The sequence below is a fragment of the Pseudonaja textilis genome, chromosome Z (assembly GCF_049901715.1).
Source record: "Pseudonaja textilis isolate UNSWEBS1 chromosome Z, rPseTex1.2, whole genome shotgun sequence".
NCBI classification, from domain to species: domain Eukaryota; kingdom Metazoa; phylum Chordata; class Lepidosauria; order Squamata; family Elapidae; genus Pseudonaja; species Pseudonaja textilis.
In genome coordinates, this window is record NC_142008.1 from 21,436,580 (window position 1) to 21,453,087 (window position 16,508).

The following is a 16,508-nucleotide window of genomic DNA, read 5'->3' on the forward strand; positions in this document are numbered from 1 at the left end:
ATAATCACTACATGGACTAAATTGTCAAACTAGAGCATGTATTTCCAAGTATGAGATTTCCTGTAAATATTTTTAACTTAGCTTTGCAGACATCCATCTCACAATTTAAAAAGGCATCTGTGATTATTTAATCTATATTTTATTTTTATCTTTATTTCATGTTATATTTATCAAGGGTGAAAAATGCATTACCCAAAGCCATTTACAATTCCTCCAAATCTTAGACACATCCTATAGAGCTCCATCAAATATTGATACTAAGGGCAAGTTATTAAATACATGGGATGTGATCAGTTTACTGTGAATATTTAAAATAATTGAAAAAAAAAAGTATCATTCTGTGTCTTTCTTCTATACAACTATGAAAACAAATCCACAAATGCTACTTTAATGAATGAAATCATTACAACCACACAACTTTAATCTTGCTCTTAAAACAGATACATCTTTTTTCAGACTGCTACTGAAGCACATTAAAAAAAAACCCTTACATAACATGATAATGTATATGTGCTGCATTCATGCATGATCTAAAACATTTCTTTTAAATTATTTTCAAACAACTCTAGTTACATTAATTATACTTACTTTAGTTTTATTTAAATTATTTTCAAACAACTCTAGTTACATTAATTATACTTACTTTAGTTTTATTTAAATTGAAGGCTTGTCCAACTGTTTTTTTGCTCTGGACTTATCCACTTTTGATTGTGGATAGAAGAGCAATTAAATATCAATGATATTTAAATGAGGCTCTCAATCTGAAACTCTCCTCTGTCCTCATGATAAAATGGAATGTTGAAGCTGCTATACCATAAACATGAGAAATAATCTCACTTCATTTTTAGGTAGTCTCATATGAAAAATTACAGTATTTTGTAGAGGAAGCTTCAAGGGGTTTCTCATGTATACTTTCACTGTTTTAAAGGCTGAAGTGCATAACTTACCTGTCTGCTTGCATCTTTTGGTCCTACTTGTAATGCCCATGCTGAAATAACATTGAATCCTTTAACAACAAAGGAATCTGGAAAAAGGGATGCCAGGTATTCCGCATTAGATTCTGGATACTGGTTAATTTTCATGTTGTTGCTGACATCTACAAGGATTTTACCAACAAGTAGAGGCTTAAGGTCCCACAAAGCTGCATAATGTTCTCTGCGTATAGCGATAAAAATAATGTCTGCTTTTGCAATAGCATCTTCATGGTGAGTGACATCAACAACATGGGGAAAGAATTCCGCCACAAATTTAGGGTTTCTGCTTCCTATTACTACATGAAACCCACACCTGATAAGCCTAGTTGTCAAGGATTTAGCAAAGTCCCCACTTCCAATTATGCCAACTGTAAGCTTATTGGTGCCTTTGATGTAATTTCTGCCATTTGGTAAGAAAGTTTCATTTAAGACCTTAGGACTTCCCATCGTAGAAATTGATTCCATATCTGGGCACAGAAGTTATAAGGATATTTTCTAAAAGAAAACAGAAACATATATTTAATTTTTCACTGATATATATTGAAACAAATTTCCTATACCAACACACACAAAATTTAGAATGAGATGTAACACACATGTCTGCAGCATTGAAGTCAGGGGTGAGATGCTACCGGTTCTGCCCGGCTCTATAGAACTGGTAGCTCTGAAGAGCAGCAGACACCGAACCGGTTCTGTGTTTGTTACTGTTTGCCCACCCACCTGCCCGGGCTCTTACCTGTCCTTTATTTCCTGTTTTTCAAATCTCAGCTGCTTTTGCAACAAAGCTGAGAAAAAGCAGGAAAAAAGTGGCTTTTCAAACACTGCACACCTTTACGCAGCATTTTTCAGCTGTCCAGGTGTTTTTTTTAAAGGTTTCTTACACGTGTGCACAGCGTACATCAGGCGTGCATGCGTGCGAAGTGCAAAATGTAATCATCAAGCCTGTAGTAACACCAGTTGAATCCCACCTGATTGAAGTCCTAATTTTGCTCCTGCAAGCTGTAAAGGAAATCTCTCTAACCCTTGTAAAAATAGGCAGGGAAAAAATAGGCTTTGATTCTAGCCCTCCATATACCCAGAGTAAAACACTAGAGAAAAAAGAATTCAACAAATGTCAACCCTAGTTTATGGAAAACAAAAATAACATCAGAGAGCATTTGTGGCACAATTTTAGAATTAAAATTAAATTTTCTTGAGAAATCTCGGATTTCTCAGGAATATATTTGTCTGTCAAAGTAGGCCTCACCTTGACAAATATGCTATATAAAGAATTTAGTTGCTCTCTCTCTATTTCATTTTAAAGTTAAGTTTTAAGCGAAATAAAAATGGTAACTGAAAAAACTATACTATTGCAAAATATGGTTACTGCTGCTATTGTAATAGCCAACTAGGACTTTCTATAGATAATTACATTTTATATTTTATATTGATACTTCTGGTGCTATCTAGTAATGCAGTAAACGTTTAGTCCCAATTTTTTAATTAGTTTATCAAAATTCAAAGAAAACAGTGAGGAATTAGGGAAGGAAAAATGGAAGGGGAAAAAGTGTAGCATAAAAGGGAAAAAAGAAAGAAAAAAGTTAAGTTCTGACTTTTTAGCGCAGTAGAATAAGATGATAACATACAGCCTCAACTTTTTACTTTTACATAAAAGTAAATATATCTATATATTTCTGTAACAACAAATACAATAACGTTTTGAACAAACATGGGTAAACTTATAGACAATGACTCCCATGGATTGAAATTTGACATTTTGTAAAAAAAATAAATCTCTTTATACCATAATAGAAAATGTCAAAAAAATTTCCTGTGTTGTTTGGGCTATCAGATCCTGTTCAAGTTGGGCTATTTTTCAAGTCAGGTACATCTCTGGATATTACCTCAATTTTCCCAATAAAGATAGTATATAAGAAACTCGGTTTTGAAGGCATTAAGGAATCTGGTAAAAAAAATATTTCTGAAACAACGATCCAATGGGATACAGATTGTCTAGCATGTTTGTCTATATGTATAAAATTTTTACTAAGAATTTTGATATTAGTAAAATATATCTAAACTAAACAAAGAAAGAAAAGAGAATAGAAAGTAAAAAAGCACAAGTAAATTTATTTAGTCTATGGCAAGTATAAGGAAAAAAGAAAAATAGAGAACAAAAAATAAGAATAAAGAAATACATAAATAAGTAAATTACAATGCTCATCACAAGTATAAACAAATTTAGTAACTCTTCACTCCCTTTAAGATTGCGAACATTTTCAATATGACACAGGAACTAAATTTGATAGATCAATGGAGCAGAATAAATTTGGTGAAAAAAGAATTCACGTTCTACTCTAACCCACACAAATCGTGGTCTAGATTAGATATGGTGTGGATGAACACAGAACTAGGAAACCAACTAGATTTGATAGAGATTATGACAACTGTATGGGCTCATCATAACCCATTAAAATAGCTTGGAAAGGAAGGAAAAGGAAGAATAGAAGATGGATACTTAATTCCGAAATGTTAAAGGAGAAAGATTTTGTAGAGAAAATTAAGAAAGAAATGGAACTTTTTAAAAAGGAAAATACAGTGGAGCAAACATCATTACAGAATTTATGGGATACAGCAAAGGCAGTATTGAGGAGGCTGGTAACAGCATATACAGCGAAAAGGAATAAGGAAAGATGGCAAAATCAGAATAAATTACAGGAGGAGATTAAAGACCTAGAAAGTAGACTACCCCCCAAAAAAAAACAACCCCACACAAGATGAAAAATTGAGGAGAGAAATGATTCTTACTAGGCATAAATTGAACATTATAAATCAGGAAGAGAGAATTAAAGAGGTGAAAAGGGCAAAACAGAATTTTTTTGAACATGCAAATAAACCAGGGAGGTGGCTAGCCCATAAATTAAGATTAGAAAGAGAAAGAAGGTTGATATAAGATTGCAAACATTTATCTCTTCATCTAATATCCCATCTCTTATCTATAATCTTATCTTATCTTTTTTGTCCTGAGGTGAGCAGAAAGTCCCAAAAAGATTGCCTGAAATAACAATATATCTTGCTTGCTAGAAGTCATGGTGGCACAGTGGCTAGAATGCAGTACTGCAGACTAACTCTGCCCAAAGCCAGGAGTTTGATCCTGACGAGCTCAATATTGACTTGGCCTTTTATCCCGGTAAAATGAGGATCCAAATTGTTGGGGGCAATAACTCTGTAAAAAGCTCAGAGTGTGCTGTAAAGCACTATGGGGGGGTGTATATGTCTAAATACTATTGCTATTGTTTTAACCTTTGCAAACAATGCAAATGGAGTAATCAGAGCCACATGCAGTTCAACAAAAGAGTAGGATGCATCCCAAGTCCAATTATTTTACAAAAAAATAAATAAAAGAAGTCTGGAAGAGCATGGATGAACAGAAGTTGAGAAAAGGTAATTTCTTTTTACATTATCTTTTCTCAATTCTTCTGCATCCACTCTTCCAAATTCCTTTATTTTTAAAACAATAAACTATATTTTGTTATTAATAGGTGAATATAATACTGATAACTTACTGAGAAAACAGAAAACCTCCATTTGTCCCCTCTTCCCAAAAATGTATGTATAAGCTTCTTAGTCCAATTTGAGACTAAAATCAAATTGTCAGTATTGAAACTCTTATTGAGTATTGTACCACCATCTACTGGTGAGCAAATAAATTAAATCTATTTTGTTTTTGATTTTGCTAAAGAGATATACAGAGTTTGTATTTATAAAGTAGGAGAATCTGAAATAATATTTAAGATCCTATTCCTGTCTGTTTTTTGAATGAAGCTTGCAACATCCCATTTAATGACATAGGTGACCTGATTGGAATTATAGCAATAGCACGTAGACTTATATACTGCTTTATAGTGCTTTACAACCCTCTCAAAGCAGTTTACAGAGTCAGAATATTGCTGACCCTGCAGTCATGTGACCATGATTTATGACATTGCAAGAAACTGGCATTTATTTTCAATTTTTGCCAAAAAGCATTCATAGCAAACAATGAGTTCGCTTAATAACTGCTGTGTTTGCTTAACCGCCTTTGCAAAAAAGTTTATAAAATCAGGCATGGCCACATGACCCACTTAATGACCATCATGACTTATGACCATAATTGCAGGCTAAGTTATGGTTGTAAGCTGAAGAATACCTGCTTTTGAATATGAACTTAATTTCTGTAATTTCTGTAAATCAATTGCCTGTAAGTATACTATGGGTAAGCAATTCCAATAAAATATACTTTTAGTATTTAAGTGTAACATATGGCAATAAAATATATTTTTAGTATTTCTGTTTACATATAAAACTAGTGGTAATCATTCAATTGAAGCATTGCTAATAAAATTTAATATTTAAGTATAACATATGGCAATAAATAATGTCTTCTTTGTTCCTGTAGAGGTGAGAATGTCTTTTATGCTGAAATATTTGTTAAATGCAATTGCTATAATACTTATATGACATTTCTACAACAGTAATAAAAGCAGTTTATTACTTCTCAAAATTTGTAGTACAAGTCTTTGATTATTCAAACTGTTAAGTTTGAACAATGAGAGAGCTGAACCAGAGCATGAGTGCAACAGTACTTTATTTTACAAATAAAGGGCTGACCGTGCTTGCCAAGCCTGGAACTGGCTCGCAGCAATCAGCAGCCAGTTGGACCCCGCAGCCTGCTTTTATAGCTGGCTGCTGGGGAGAACCAACCAATGGGAATGGGGGAATAACGCCCACACAAAGTGAGTGGACCTGGTGAGAACTCCTTGAGTCCTCAGGACATAACACCCCTTCCCCCAGATGCGAACACGCATAGTCCTTGAGGTAGATGGGGGTTTGTGTTGGCGCCGGAGCGGCGCAACTCGGGAACATTGTCTGACTGTTCGGTATCAGTCTGTGACGGTTGAGCTGGCATAGTGTCGCCAACACTCTCTCTGGACTGGGCATCCTCGGAAACCACCGGGTTGGTTTCTGGGGTCAAGCTCTCGTGGGTTGGATCCGGTTGGTCAACTCTCTGGGCACTGTTGTCCGAGTTTGGGCTGACCGGAACGACCGCTGGCGCGAGACTGGTCACTGGGTGCGGTGTGGCTGGGTGGCGGATGAGGGCGGTTCCCCTTCGACTGGATACTCTGGATTCTTGTTTGCGAGGTTGCTGAGGCGCCTTCTGAGTTGGTCTATGTGTCTCCTCCAGACGCGACCATCCTCCAGCCTGACTCTATCTGATCTCGGCCCGGTGACGGCGATGACCTCGCCCGGAATCCAAAGTGGGTCCCCAGCGAAATTCCTTGCGAATATCGGCTCCTGTAACATAAAATGTCTAACCCCCGAAGTGGAAGCGAGGGGAGAGTCAAGGCAGTATTGTGGGTGCAGTCTATCTAATACAGTCCTCAGGCGCCGGCCCATCAGAAGTTCCGCTGGGGACTTATTGGTGACTGCACAGGGGGTTGAGTGCTGGCTCATCAGGAACCGTGAGAGTTTGTGGTGCCAGTCATCTCTGCCAAACCTAGCGAGAGCCTCTTTGGTGGTCCTGACGGCCCTTTCAGCCAGCCCATTACTCGCAGGGTGAAATGGGGCTGTGAAAATGTGGCGAATGCCTAGGTTGGCTGCAAAACGGCTGAATTCTACTGATACGAACTGTGGGCCATTATCGGAGACCAAGGAGTCGGGTAGTCCATGTTATGTGAACAGGCGCGTTAACACATTGGTGATTGCTAGTGTGGTGGTCGTGGATAGCTGCGCCACGTCTATCCATTTGGAATAGCGTCCCACGACCACTAGGAACATCTTTCCATGCAGGGCCGGCCAGATCGATATGGATTCTAGACCAGGGCGCTGGCGCTCCCATCTGGTAGGGGTGGCGATGGGGGAGCAGGACGGGATTCTGGCAAATGCTGCAGGAACTTACCCAATTGACAATGTCCTCGTCTAGACCCGGCCACCACACGTAGCTGCGTGCCAACGCCTTCATTCTCACAATGCCGGGTGTCCCTGGTACAACGCTTCCAGGACTCGGAGTGCAGCGCGAGGTCGGAATGACCACTCGAGTGCCCCACAGAAGACAACCCTGCAAACTGGACAGCTCCTGCATGCGAGTCTTAAAGGGTGCGAATTTGTTAACAACATTGCCTCCTGGCCACCCTCCTCACCCAGTCGAGCACCTGGGCGAGCGTTTGGTCTGCCTTGGTTTTGGCGGCGATGTCAAGGGCGGTGATGGGCAGGTCCAACTGGGTGATTTCAAAAATGGCATTGACAGGAGCTGGGTCTTCAGCCGGAGCGGGTAAGGGCAGCGACTGAGCGCGCGTCAGCGTGGGATAGAGTTTTGCCGGGCGGTGGATAAGTTTGTATGAGTAGGCCCTAGGAAAAGTGTCCACCTTGTCATCCGAGGGGAGAGGACTTGAGGTGTCTGTTTGTCGCGGCCAGTAGGCCCAGGAGGGGCTTATGGTCGGTGACCAGTTCGAAGAAGTGGCCAAAAGGAATTCGTGAAACTTTTTCACGGCTGCAACAGCTACTAGGGCTTCCTTGTCTATTTGGCTGTAATTTCGCTCCGTGGCCGAGAGCGTCCTGGAGAAAAAGCGATGGGGGCCTCGGCGCCATTAGGCGAGTCGGTGACTAAGGACCGCCCCAATTCCAAAAGGGGATGCGTCTGCTGCCAGTACTAAAGGAAGGTTGGGGTCGAATTGGATGAGCACTGCCTCTGGCGTAAGTAGTGATTTGACGGCGTTAAACGCCTGGTCTTCTTTGTGCCCCCAGTGCCACGGTGACTTTTTGTCTAGTAATCTGTGTAGGGGTTCGGCTACTGAGGCTTTATGGGGCAAAAGGATGCATAAAAGTTTAGGAGCCCCAAGAAAGCTTGTAGCTCCGTTTTGGAGGTCGGTGTGGGAGCTTCGTGGATCGCCCTGACCTTGGACTCCAGGGGTGAATGCCAGAGGCGTCAATTTTATAACCCAGAAAGTCCACCTGTCTAGTGGCAATGGCGCATTTTTCTTTTTTAACTTGAGGCCATGCTGTCTGAACCTCTCTAACACTGCTCGCACTCTCTGGAAGAGTTGGGGTCTGTCCCTGGCCGAGACCAAGATGTCGTCGAAGTAGGGTACTACACCAGGGAGGCCCTGTAAAATCCGCTCCATGAGGGATTGAAAAATACCGGGGCAACACTTACGCCAAATTGGAGACGCTTGCATCGGAAGGCACCCCTGTGAGTGACGATGGTCTGAAGTTCCGCTGTTTGGTTATCGACAGGGAACTGTTGATATGCTTGAGACATGTCCAATTTAGCAAAAATACTGCCCGGTTCGAATGTGTGCAATAAGTGCTGAATGACGGGCACGGGGTAGGCGCTAACTTGTAAATATTTATTGATTGTTGTCTTGTAGTCCGAGCAAATTCTCAGGCTACCATCTTTTTTGAGGGTGTGACAATGGGCGTCTCCCACTTGGCGAAATCTGTTGGCTCAATGACCCCTTGTTTTAGTAGTTTATCCAATTCAGCGTCTAGTTTTGGTCGAATAGCAAATGGAACTCTACGTGGTTTTAATCTGATTGGGACTGCCTGGGGGTCAATGGTGAACGAGATGGGGGTTCCATTATAACACCCCAGCTCCTCGCTGAACACATCTGCGTAGTCAGCGAATAAGGAGTCAGTGTCTGAGGTTGAGACAGCATGGACTCCTGTTAACCCTAGGCCGAGGTGGGGAAACCAATCGAGCCCCAATAAGGTGGGTAGATTGCCGTTAACTACCACTAGAGGTAGGTGGCCTTTAAAAGCTCTAAAACTGACAAAGAACTTGCCTCTGCCGATCACGGAATGGCCTTCCCTGGTAGTCCTTCAGACCGAACTGGCATCTCTGAAGCCGGGTAGTAGATAGGCTGGGGTGGAGTCCCTTGAGGGTGTTCCACGAGATTATTGAGAGCGCTGACCCTGTGTCAACCTCCATGTGGCACGGTTTACCTTCTAGGGAAACGGAGAGAGAAATTTTACTAACAGAGTGGCAATCGCCTGGCAAGGCGGTGCGTGCGACAGTTTAATACTTGCCTCTGTGGTCCCGGAGTGCGAGGACGGGGTCTTTGTGCAGCGCTTTGGGGCTTGGCAGACTCTCGCAATGTGCCCCCTCTTATGGCAGTTGTTGCAAACGGCTCCTTTAAACTTGCAGGTGGCCCTTTGATGTGATCCCCACAGGCTAGGCACAGGGTGATGTGCTTGGGTGGACGGTGTATTCTTGTTTGGCCCCTACCTGCGACCGTCTGTCATTGGTGAGGCAATGGACATCGTTCTCATCGTTGTGGCCTTCCTCCGCTTCCACCTCTTCGGAATGGACTGGGAACGCTGCTAGCTTGGCGCTTGGGCCCTGAATTTCGGTGGCTGAGTTCGTTGCTAGCTCGGCTGCTAGGGCCTCCTCTGTCGCTTGCGCGAGGTTGAGGTCTTTTTAGCTAGCAGTCGCCTCTGTAGGTTGAGATCCTTGACCCCACAAACTAATTGATCGAGGAGCATGTCCTCAGGTATGTTCCAAACCCGCAGTGCAGGGCTGCTGTTCTGAGGGCGGCCATATATTGGTTGATGGTCTCCTTACTTGATTGCTTCCTCATTCGAACGTGAACCTCCTGGCGATTTGTGAAGGCCTGGGAGCGTAGTGGTTTGTGAGGATCTCAAGCAACTCGGACCACGGAACGTTTTTAATTCTCTCGGCGCCACGAGTGCTGCAGCGGTATCAGAAAGCGGTGGCTCCGCAGTAGATTAGGAATAGGATTTTTCCGATGCTCTCCCGCATCCGACAGGCCGACCGCATCGATGTAATGATTGAAACGGTTCTTATACGATTCCCACTTCTCTTCGTCTGGTTTAAACGCCGGGAATACTGGATTGGAACTCATGGTGCTGGAACGGCTGGGCTACCTGCGGAAAAAATCTCTCTGGGACTACGAACGCTCGTGAGTTACTAGTGATATCAGCTCTGGAGAGGTTTTTGCTACCCTCTCTTTCTCTCTCTCTCTGGGTTACCACGTTGGCTGCTAGCCGTTGGAGGTGTCTTGATTCGCGCCAAAAAAAGTGGGCGTTAGTGACTCTTTACAGCGCTGTGCTGTGATTCCTACTGGCTCGAAATTCAAATGACACCCGTTTGAATTTCGCGCCAAATGCAGAGCGGCTGCGGCTCGCAGCGCTTCACTTTCCCGTAGCAGGGCTAACAAGCGGCACAGACGCTTCTAACTATTTGACTCAGACCGCTTTCTCTGGCTGCGGATCTGCGTTTGCTCTTTTGATCGCTGCGTTTCGCTAGCTGACCGCTCTCTCTGGCTGCGGATCAGCGTTTCCTTGTCGCCAGCCGATCGCTCTCTCTGGGCTGTAGATGGGTGGCTGGTGACTCAGCGGTTGCAAGGTGCTTCTGGTAGCCATCCCATCCTCGTCGCCAGTGTTAAGTTTGAGCAATGAGAGGCTGAACCAGAGCATGAGTGCAACAGTACTTTATTTTACAAATAAAGGGCTGACCGTGCTTGCCAAGCCTGGAACTGGCTCGCAGCAATCAGCAGCCAGTTGGACCCCCGCAGCCTGCTTTTATAGCTGGCTGCTGGGGAGAACCAACCAATGGGAATGGGGGAATAACGCCCACACAAAGTGAGTGGACCTGAGTGAGAACTCCTTGAGTCCTCAGGACATAACAAAACATTTCCTTTTTTTAAGTATTAGGCATGTGGAAATTATTAGTCTTAAATGTGACTTGAAAAGTCCATTTAACTTTTTGCCAACAAACATTCTGCCAAAGCAAACTGATAAAATAATATTTTGTCAAAGTAATGATGAAAAATAATGAATTACAGCATCCCACAAGAGTGATATTTTCAAAGGCATCATTTTACAATTTGCTTAGAAAATCAGTTACTTTTATTTGCTCTTGAATAACTAAGTAATGCCTACAAGAAGATTTATACATTTATATTAAATAATTATTAATTTTGAACCTTCTAAAAATTACATATTAACTTTTATATCATAGCTCTTTAATTGGAACAGATGAGACATTTTCTTTAAAATACTGATGTTCTAAATTCTTTTATTTGAAACTTCTGGATACTGATACAATAGTTAATGCAATACTATTTGCTTAATTAGTTTGTCACTTTTAATTCAACAAATAGCAATGAAAGAGTTGCCAAAACCTAGTGTTGGATTCAAAGTTTTGGGTAAGTAATGTAGCAATAGGATATAAGAGAATTGTATTGCTTCACCTCTAAATGCCAGAGCATTTAGTAATAGAACTGTAAGCAGAATACTCTAGGACAGGGTAAATCTCTCAATAACATTCTTTAAAAAAACATTTTGACTGATTATTTTCCTTCACTTCATCAATTTAGCAGCATATTTGTATTACTTATATATGTTTACATAATATTTATGGTTTCATTATAGCCATAACCTGGGGCCTTTAAAAACATGCGATTGTATTTTGATCTATATTAGTGAAGGCATCTGCTATAAATGTTGATAGTCAAAAATATTAGCAGTATGAGAAATGAAGATTGAAACACTATTACTGGACAGTAAAATCTTAGAACTCATGTAAATAAGAATGGGATATATGAAAAATCTGGGCTAATATTTAACATTAAGGAAACAAAGGGAATTCTACTGTATCAAATAAATCTGATGATAAAAAAGTGACAGCTTCCTTGGGTCTAAGAACAGATAAATAATGGATATTTGCTACAGTAGGAATAGAGAGTTAATAATAATAATATAATAATATTTTATAATACAATTATTATTATAATAATTATAATAATATTTTAAATTAACTAACAAAGAATAACATGGCAAAATGGAAAAACCTACATAGATTTCAACAAAGCGAGAGAAGAAGGGGCCTAAGGCAATTCTTTTGGATCTGCATTTCATGACTCTAGAGCAATATATGAGAATATTGCCTTCAACACACCAGAAAGATGGGCTTCTGATAGAAAGCTTATCTTTTTAAAAGACTTTTCCTTTTGATCTTTTCAGTTGTATAGAGCTGAAGTAACTGGATAACTGGACATTGCATATTCAAAAGTTTTGAAATACAAACTTGTAAAATGGCCACTACGAATAAAATGGATTTCGAGGAGACTTGGTAGTCCAGGAAGGGTGTGATGGCTCAGCAGTTAAAGACACTGAGTTGTTAGCTCAAGAACTGACAGCCCAAGTTCAAGACCCCAGCTCCGCACAACATAATGAGCTCCCATTACTTGCCCCAGCCTAAGAGTAATGAATAGAATAAAAATAAATCTGGCAATCCTTGCAAAATTTAGAAATTTATTTATTTATTGAATTCATATTGCCGCCTATTCGCCCATAACAACTTGAGGTGGCTTACAGAATGTAAAACCATATTTAAAATTAAAAAACAATAAAAACTAACAAAAAGAATCAAATAAATTAATAAAGTACAATAGAACAAAATCTGGAAATAAATAAATAATCAACCCCCAACTCCCATCCCCTGCGCCGCTGACAGCCGCTCACACAAGCCATTTGATGGGCTCTATCCCGCTCTGGGTTCCCTAAGCCCACTGGCAGAACCAGTCTTCGGTGCCTTCCAGAAGAGTATTAGAGAGGGGGCCATTCTAATCTCTGTTGGAATGATATTCCAGAGAGAGGGAGCCACCACATAGAAGGGCCTTCTTCTGGATCCAACCAGGTATATCTGTTCTGACCCAGGCTTTGTCAAACTTAATGAAACACAAACTTATTTTAAAAGCAAAACCTATTTTAATGAAATGCTGGAATTACTTTCATTCTCAGCCAGAACTAATTATAAACAGTTCCCCCAGATAAGAGCACATCTTTCAGTGCTGTAGAATGCTGCCAAAAAACAGAAGTCCAATTAATAAACCAAGCCAAATCCCAGAAAACGCAGAGCTTCAAGGAGGGCTCAGAATCTATTGAACTGCTTTGCTTCCTGCAAAGCTTTTGTCATTGATGTCAGACTTTTATCCCTTACGGGAGGTGTTAGATATGGAGAGGTGCTAGATTGAAGAGGCAGGACAATGGTAGAAGGAAAGGATTTCTTTATTTAGCTCTGAACAAAAGATTGCTGCCCGGTGTGCCTGTTGTTCTTTTTACAGGCTGCTGTCCACAATTTCAGCCACTGACGGCTGTTCATTTTCCTTCCTGGAAAATGAACCAATGGGGGAAGTCTGACATTACTGACTTTTCCCCATTGAATATCTAACACCCCTCCTCTCCTGGAAGAAGCATTCATCTGATTAGCTCTCACTCACAGACATAATCACATAAGTAGGAGGGACTTCTGTGAGTGCGACTGGACCTTCTCAGTTCAACCCCCCCCCAGCGGTGGCAACCTGACTAGTTGGGTCTGTTGTCACTCCAGAGCCAGCCTCAGGGTTTTTCAGGGGTAGGGCTGGTTCTGACAGAACAGAGGACTCTGAGTTTCTTTGCTGGATTTCCCCCGCTTCAGCTAAGTTATCCTACAGTGTACTTGAGTTTGAGTCCTACCATAGAATGGGGAGGCTTGTGTTTTCAGTATTTGTAGTTATTAGGTTGGTGTCAACTTCAAGAACTCCTTCCAAAAGTTTGAGGTAAACCGGACACCCCTGTCTGAGATTATGCATTCAGGAACTCCATGTAACCTGTAGATATGTAAAATAAACAGTTTAGCCAACGTTTTTCCAGATGGGATCTTTGTACACGGTATGAAGTGAACCTGTATGGAAAACAAATCTGTTACTACCCAAATAACTGTATTTCCCCCACTTTCTGGTAATTCCACTATAAAATCCATAGAAATTTCCTTCCATGGAGCCATTGGTCTAGCCACATTTTGTAGTAAGCCTGCTGGTTTACCAGGAGGCCGTTTGGCTGAGGCACAAATAGGACAACTAGCTACATAAGTCTCAATGTCCTTTTTCAAGGTAGGCCACCAAAATTGCCTTTTAACCAAGTGTAAGGTTTTCACGAATCCAAAATGACCAGCAGTTTTAGAGTCATGAGCTTGCTGTAATATTTGGTTTCTCAGCTTCGCTGGCACATGTAATTTGGCCCCCACCCATGCCAATCTATCTCTAACCGTACAGTTATTTGAGTGAGTAAGGAACCAATCATCAAGTTTTAGAACATCTCTTAACTGGGCAGTCAAGTCATTTGATAAATCAACCTCCTTCTTTTTCTGGGCTCTGGTAACCATTGGAGCTGCCAACTGTTTGGTTGGGACAATCAGCTGTACCACTTCTTGGTGAGCACTGTTATATTGAGGTAATCTAGATAAAGCATCCGCCATGAAGTTCTTCCCCCCTGGAATGTACTTCAGTGAAAAATTAAAGCGCTTAAAGTACTGCGCCCAGCGAACTTGCTTGGGAGACAGCTTCCGAGGCGTTTTCAAAGCCTCCAAATTTTTATGATCCATCCACACCTCAAATGAGTGTTTCACCCCTTCTAAGAAATGCCTCCAGGTTAACAACAAACTGCAAAAGCTTCTTTTTCCCAGATGGCCCATCTTCTTTCAGTTTCCATTAGTTTACGGAAAGTATATGCACATGGTTGCAGAGTCCCCATCTCGTTTGCTTGTAGTAATACCGCCCTGACTGCTACGTCACTTGGATCGGCTTGGATTACAAAAGGAGTGTCCATGTCCATGTGCTTGAGTACTGGTTCAGCAGCAAACAGTCGTTTCAGCTTCTCAAAAGCGGCTTGACATTCCATGGGGTTTACTAGGCTTCGGTTTCACCTCCCCTTTGGTTTTTAGGAGATCTGTGATAGGCATTGCAATCTTCGCAAAAGCAGGGATAAATTGATGGTAAAATTAGCGAATCCCAAGAAACTTTGAAGTTGTTTCCTGGTGCGGGGAGGATCACATTCCAAAATGACACGAACCTTTCCCGGATCCATTTCTATGCCATCATGTGAGATGCAATAACCTAAATAGTCATTTTTTTCCTGGTGGAATTCACACTTGGATAACTGCATACAGCTCAGCAGCTCGAAGTTTTTCCAGAACTGACCGCACTAGTTTCACATGTTCATCACGAGTCTCCATGTAGATAAGAATATCAAGATAAACCAACATCCCTTTGTATAGATGTTCATACAACACCTGATTGATCATTTGCATGAATACTGCAGGGCCCCCCTGTAGGCCAAATGGAAGAACGTTGAATTGGAAACAACCCATTGGGCAGTTAAAAGCAGTTTTCCATTCATCCCCTTCCTTAATTCGAATCCGGTAATATGCTTCTCTCAAGTCGAGTTTTGTAAAAAGTTTCCCTTTGGCCAAGTGGGCCAACATATCCTTCATCAAGGGGAGGGGGTACACGTTTTCCACTGAAATAGCGTTCAGGTTTCTATAGTCAACTCATAAACGGAGGGAGCCATCATTCTTTTCACAGAACAATACTGGGGCTGCTACCCGGGGTCTAGCAGGTTGGATGAGACCACATTCCAAATTCTTATCGATAAATGACTGCACCTCTTCTAGCTCCCGCGGTGTCATCAAGTAGAGTTTCGGTTTTGGGAGTTTCACCCCAGGTAGAATTTCAATACTGCAATCTGTTGAACGATGGGGGGAAAGCTCATCCAAGGCCCTTTCATTGAATACCTCCTTTAAGTCCCAACATTCCTCAGGAATTTTCTCCTCCCCCTTCAGGTTCTCGGTGCCAGTGGGGGCCAGTTCAGATGGGATTCTTGAGTTTCGGTTGAGATTGCCCCTCCCCTTCTGGGCGCTGGTCAGTACATATGCACAATGATCCTCTCCTCCAATCAACGTGGGGGTTCCATTTCTAGAGCCAGGGTAAACCAAGTATTAGGGGCCGCTCTATCCCAGGAGCCACAATAAAACACAAAGTCTCTCTATGCTTCCCCATCATCATTTCTATTGGTTCTGTTATGAAATGTGCAGGGCCGCCCCCAGCTACCAATCCATCCAATTGGCAAAAGGCTATGGGAGTTTTTAAAGTCTTCAACCTTAAGCCCATTTTCTCCACTACCTCCGAGCTGATTACACACCTTGTGCACCCAGAGTCTAACAAGGCCAGCATTTCCCCTTTGGCTCCAACGTGGGTACCCTTAATCTCACTGGAATGGTCATAGGGCCCTTGTTTGGACTTACCAGTGAGTCATCTTCCGATTCGGATTCACTCTCTTCAGAAGAGGTTGGAGTTCCCAGCTCCTCTCCTTTCGGAGGGCTGATCTCTACAACCTCCTCTGCTTTAAGTGCCATTTTGCAAGGCTTTGCTGGTTTTTTTTTCCTCCTCCTGGCGCCCCCTTTGGTTCTAGCTTGGCACGGCAATCTGCAGCCCGGTGACCTTCCTTCCCACATCGGAAGCAAGCAGTGGTCTTCGGTTTTGCTGCCATTCCTCCCTTTTAAGGCTTCTCAAGGGCTGGTGGGGGAGGATTTGCTCCAACCAACCCCCCCTGGCGTCTGTTTTGGGTCAGATCAATTTCACCTCTGCCGGCAGCACATACCACAGCTGCAGCTCACTGGGGTCTCTTCTGGCAATACAGCGTTGATATACACCTTCATTCAACCCATCTTTAAAGGCT

General features: G+C 42.0%; 1 protein-coding gene across 6 annotated transcripts in view; it reads right to left on the reverse strand.

Annotated features, from left to right (window-relative positions):
* The window catches only part of LOC113446476 (metalloreductase STEAP2), a 47,139-nt gene that overhangs the window by 4,470 nt on the left and 26,161 nt on the right, over positions 1-16,508 (reverse strand). For 3 of the 6 annotated variants that reach the window (XM_087915250.1, XM_087915251.1, XM_087915254.1), the window contains 2 exons: positions 13,470-13,603; positions 948-1,469 (listed from right to left, as the gene is read on the reverse strand). In XM_087915250.1, coding sequence (XP_087771376.1) covers positions 948-1,439 — 492 coding nt within the window. In that variant the 5' untranslated portion in view covers positions 1,440-1,469; positions 13,470-13,603. Of the gene's footprint in view, positions 1-947; positions 1,470-13,469; positions 13,604-16,508 lie in introns of those variants that run through there. The other 3 variants (XM_026716159.2, XM_087915253.1, XM_087915252.1) reach the window with 1 other exon arrangement.